The 4,990-nt window shown below is 36.8% G+C and overlaps 1 protein-coding gene across 2 annotated transcripts in view; it reads left to right on the forward strand.

The window, feature by feature from the left end:
* Positions 1-3,821: 3,821 nt before the first annotated feature.
* The window catches only part of LOC107743551 (hexokinase-1-like), a 14,236-nt gene continuing 13,067 nt past the window's right edge, over positions 3,822-4,990 (forward strand). The window contains exons 1-2 of one of the 2 annotated variants that reach the window (XM_016556825.1): positions 3,822-3,946; positions 4,046-4,120. In XM_016556825.1, coding sequence (XP_016412311.1) covers positions 4,058-4,120 — 63 coding nt within the window. In that variant the 5' untranslated portion in view covers positions 3,822-3,946; positions 4,046-4,057. Of the gene's footprint in view, positions 4,121-4,990 lie in introns of both variants that reach the window. The other variant, XM_016556824.1, reaches the window with a different exon arrangement.

The following is a 4,990-nucleotide window of genomic DNA, read 5'->3' on the forward strand; positions in this document are numbered from 1 at the left end:
CTCATCAGCACGTCACTCTGCCCTGCGTCTGCTCTAGCATGCATGCAGACACGTTCACTTATACACTTAGCTAAGGTTAGCCAAGTTAGATAACTCTGCTAAATTAAGTATAACAAGAAACAGACATCTCTCTGCTTGCAGTAATTGTTTCCTGTGGTATATTGTTTACCTCTGTACATTAACTCGATACAAGGACAAAATAGTGTGAATAAAATAGAGCATGTGTTTAATCCGACTTGATCTCAAGGAGCCAACTAGTTCAGCTGATGGTGAGATTCTCTATCCAAATTTATATATATATATATATATATACAGAGAGAGAGAGAGAGTAAACCAACTGCCTTCAGTTATGGAAAGTGATAAGGTAACTAAAACTTCCTACATCCCGTGTCTGTTCAAATAGCTGTGTTTAGAGAACAGGCTGATGTTTTATAGTGTTTAGTTCCTTAAAAATGTTCTCCCAAGTCATTTAAATTTCAGCAAAAGCCCTATGTTGTATAGTCTTGGGTAATACATTATATAAATTACGTTTATTTGTAATTTCTGCCATATAGAAGTACACAGTAAAATGACAAATAATTTATGCAGGTCCACAGTGCAAATTCCAGACAGATTAATGACAATTATATTAGGCCTAATGCATTTTATGTTAGTGTAAATCATTTCTTTTACCCATGTAGAGGATGTGTTTTGCTCTGCCTCAGTAAACTAAAGACTAGTTTGAACGAGACAAACATTCTGTCGAGTTTATTCCTGTTCTTCTGGATGTTCTGTTGAAGACATGGTATAATTACTGTAGCCTACTTTTAAAAGCATTTTGTAAAGAAGCTGTTAAACAGTGAGAATAACTTTTTTTTCACTAAAATGCCAGTAATTATGCATCTTAATTGTATAGTTCCACTGGACAGTCTAAATAAGCTAATCACACCTTAAGCTGATTCTTAAATCATTTTAGCAAATCACAGCAGTCACTCTTACAGCTATGCGTACTTCAATGTCATATTTTAGGACAAATTATCATTATTATTATTATAAACAAAAGTGATGCAATCTTAAATGTTAGCCATGACTATAAAAAAAAAAAACATTAAAAATACTATAAAAATAATTTTCAATTTATATCTTATATTTTTTAGTCACTGGTTTTTCCATATAGTACCTTAAATCAAAGAAAATCATTTAAAAAAATGAGACGAACTGACTTACGAAACAGCCTTTACTGATCTGGATCAACCATTCCTCCTTATGAGAAATTGTCAATGAATATTAAAAAATAAACATCTAAAAATGGACCTGAGGTTGTATTATATTGGTTAAGAACTGGTCAGTGTCCTTGAACAAAGCTGGTCATTGTATCTGCCTGTATGACTGTGTGGCTCATTCAGGCATGAACATTCAGCTGTCAAGGGGTGTAGTATCTACTGGGTAGGTCATTTGTGAAAATATCAGCCATTATTTATTATATGTCATATTTCTGCTGTCACAGATGCTAAGCAAACACAGTCCTAGAGTAAATCAGAGTAAATCTGCCAGGAAGTAATGTCATTGCTCCACTATGCAAAGTGCTTTCATTTGTGAAGAATATTCAAATAAATGTAATGCAAAATGAGTATTTTAGAGCTTTAGTCATTGTAAATGAACATTTTAAATGACAATTAAATAACATGACATGCATATCGTAAGACACGGAATTAATTTCCTTTTCACTCCCAGTGCTGTGAGTAAATCTGCCAGGAAGTGATGTCATTGCTCAACTATGCAAAGTACTTAACTGGCTGGACATTGTTCCCTTGTAAATAAACTTTCAGGAATTAGAGACATTTGAATGTGTGCCATATGGTGACATTTTTGCCAGTACGATGCCTGTCCTGTAGAATATGAACAGCTCTGTTCCAGGAAACCTCATCTCACTTGAGTCATCTTCAAGTATTATGGTCATAAAGGACTTTGATGTCTTCATCTCTGTAAATGTTTCTGGACTACCACTGTCTGTCACTAAAAATAAATTGTAGCAAGTTAACTGAAATGTCTCTCAGTATACTTAGGACTTAATATAGTCAATGTGTGTACCAATATTAAAATGAAAATAAAAAATGTATCTAACAGTTTTCTTTGCTTTATAGAGCTGTATTGCTCTACAATCTAACACAACAATTTTTCAGTACAATAAGCGAAAAATATGTGCTGTAATATATGTTGATATATGAATGAATCAAATCTGTCATTTGTGATGCTTCTTAAATCTGTCATTTGTGATGCTTCTTAAATCTGTCATTTGTGATGCTTCTTGTTCTCGTGACGCATCTCAGTGAAATTCTGCTGTGATTGGCTCCGCTCAGAAAGAGGATGTTAGGCTCTCACAATCACGTGCTTCTGAGAGGGGGAGGATGGCCGCGTGCCTTGAAGCACGACCCACAGTAAGAGCATCTGGCCTGTGTTACTGTCACTGTCACCTCACACGCTTCCACGGATTTTCCAATTACCCTGAGTGTTTCCCACCATGACATTCCCTTGAGATACTGTAAAATAAACCCTTTCCAACAGCTTAGGCTAAATCAGTTTTAGCACTTCTTAGCATTTAAAATGTTTAGCATATATCAAAGAATACATAAATAGTTTTTTTTTATTACATAAAGTATATTTATTTTGAGCTCCAGTTTATATTATAGGCTACCACTTGTTTTATTTACTTTATTTTATTAATATGTAAGAATTTTATATCCAGCATATCAAAGGATATAAGTTTTATTTTATTATTACACCAGCATTTAATATGTCCTGTTTATATAATAGGGTACCATTTTTTTAATAATATATTTTATTACATCAGCATTTATTATGTCCAGTATACACACACACACCAATTGTTTTATTTAATTTGATTCACATTAGCAATTAATATCCATCATATATAAAATGGTATAATTTTTTTAATGTATTTTATAATTACATCAGTATTTATTATGTAATTATATAGTATATAAGGTACCAAGTGTGTTTTTATTTTTTTATTATTATTATAACATTTGTCTAATGCTTTTTTAGATTTAGGTGTTGCTGTCCTTTTCAGGAAATTAACAAACTGATGTCATGTAAAATGGGTATTTTAGAGCCTCAGTCATTGTAATGAACATTTTAAATGACAATTAAATCACATAATGGCATGGATAATGTAAGACAGGGAGTTAATTTCCTTTGCATTGTGTGTCATTATGTGTATTTTAACATCAACATGTTATGTGCATCCTCTCTTGTTTTCAAATGTAAATCATCCCCAGCTGTTCACACATTTTAGGCCAGGCCTTTCCAGACTGACCCCCTGATGTCATTTTTGCCTGCATCCTTTTGACCATCCCCCTTGCCGACTACCCTCAAAATAATGTCACAAGTCTCCTTATTTCCTCCAGCATCACACATAACGGTCCTGTCGCTGAACTGTAGAAGCATGAAACACGCATGTCTGTGCTGATATGACTTTGGCTATAGCATTACTCAGCATTTTTGCTTCTCCGCCCAAATCTACCAACCTAACCACTTTTTAAATCTCAAGCGGCTAGGCTTTGAGTATGTGACACATTGAGGACGTGCCTCTTAGGTGAATCCCCTTTTTCTTTCACTCAAAGTGGATGAGAATGAGGAAGAAGGAACACTGAAAATGACTGAACGGATAAAATGGAAGAAGGAGGTGGGATCTGAAGAGAAGAAGCAAGAAGGAGCCGGAGGAGGGGGGCGGCTGTCAGCTGTGCTCTGCCTCACAAGCCTGCCCATAAAGCTCAGCCAATAGGAGCAGAGTGAGTGGGCAGGGCTTTAGCTGTTTCTCATCCTAGCCTCTGCTGCATCTCATGCAAGCGCATTATATGCAGCTTGACTTCCTAGGCCGAGGAAAGTCAGACATTGCCGTAGCACTGGGAGGGAACACCCCTACATGCCGGCTTCTCGTTTTACAGTAAACACACGTTGCTTCTGGGCTCAAATTGTTTGCCTGCCTCACTGGAAAGGATCGTAAAGGCTTGTCCTTCACTCTTCTGTTGCGTTTTCACCAAAGAGGTGAAGCAGGATGATAGCGGCACAGCTTCTGGCCTACTACTTCACTGAACTGAAGGATGACCAGGTCAAAAAGGTGAGTTTCATTATTTGTCTTTAACCAGTGATGTTCAAATGCATCCTCACTCGGCCTTGCGAGCATTTGTGAGCTTTTCCAGACGCATGACAACAGGTGACACAGGCCTGCATTTTAGAGTAGAGAGTCGTGAGATGCGCCTCGTCTCACGTCCCTCCATCTGCAGCTTCTACGTCACACGATGTGCGACGGTGAGGATGAGAGGACGAGGTATACCCTTGCAAATGACACAATGCCGTCGCCATAGGTTGTCGGGTTCATGCTGCAATGTCCTTGAAAGCAGGATGTGGGGCATCATGGAGCTGCCATGAGGAGAGGAACGATTTGTGTGTGTGTCTCTGTGTGAACGTGCTTATTGGAGAGTATGTCTCTGAGTGGGGGAAGGTGGTCGTGAGCATCAACCCCCCTCCCCCGTAGGAAGAGTGTCTGGTTTCAACAGCTGACTAACGACATGCCTTTGCCAGAGAGTTTTGACAGTGTTTAAATGCAATTGTATAGGGAGGAAAAGATGTGTAAACAGAGCAGGACTGCGTGTATGCACATGCCTGTGTGTCTCGCTTTGAAAATATGCAGTCTTCATATTTTAACTATGTGTTAGCATGAAATAATTATGTAATTATTTTATAATTATTATTTTCATTAATTGTTTATTTTTGTAAATATTTTTTATAAAAAAATATGTCATAATGTAATAATTGTATGATTCACTGAAGAAGGCTTACTGCCGAAACGTTTGATTGTTCTCTGCTGCAAAAATAAAATAAATCGAAAAGTGATTAAGCGGATTAAGCGAGTGCGGATCCCTGACTAGAAAACTGTGTTAGCAAAAAAAAAAACAACAACTTGATTTTGTTTATATATGTATGTATA

The sequence above is a fragment of the Sinocyclocheilus rhinocerous genome, unplaced genomic scaffold, assembly GCF_001515625.1.
Source record: "Sinocyclocheilus rhinocerous isolate Xijiao unplaced genomic scaffold, SAMN03320098_v1.1 scaffold677, whole genome shotgun sequence".
NCBI lineage: Eukaryota > Metazoa > Chordata > Actinopteri > Cypriniformes > Cyprinidae > Sinocyclocheilus > Sinocyclocheilus rhinocerous.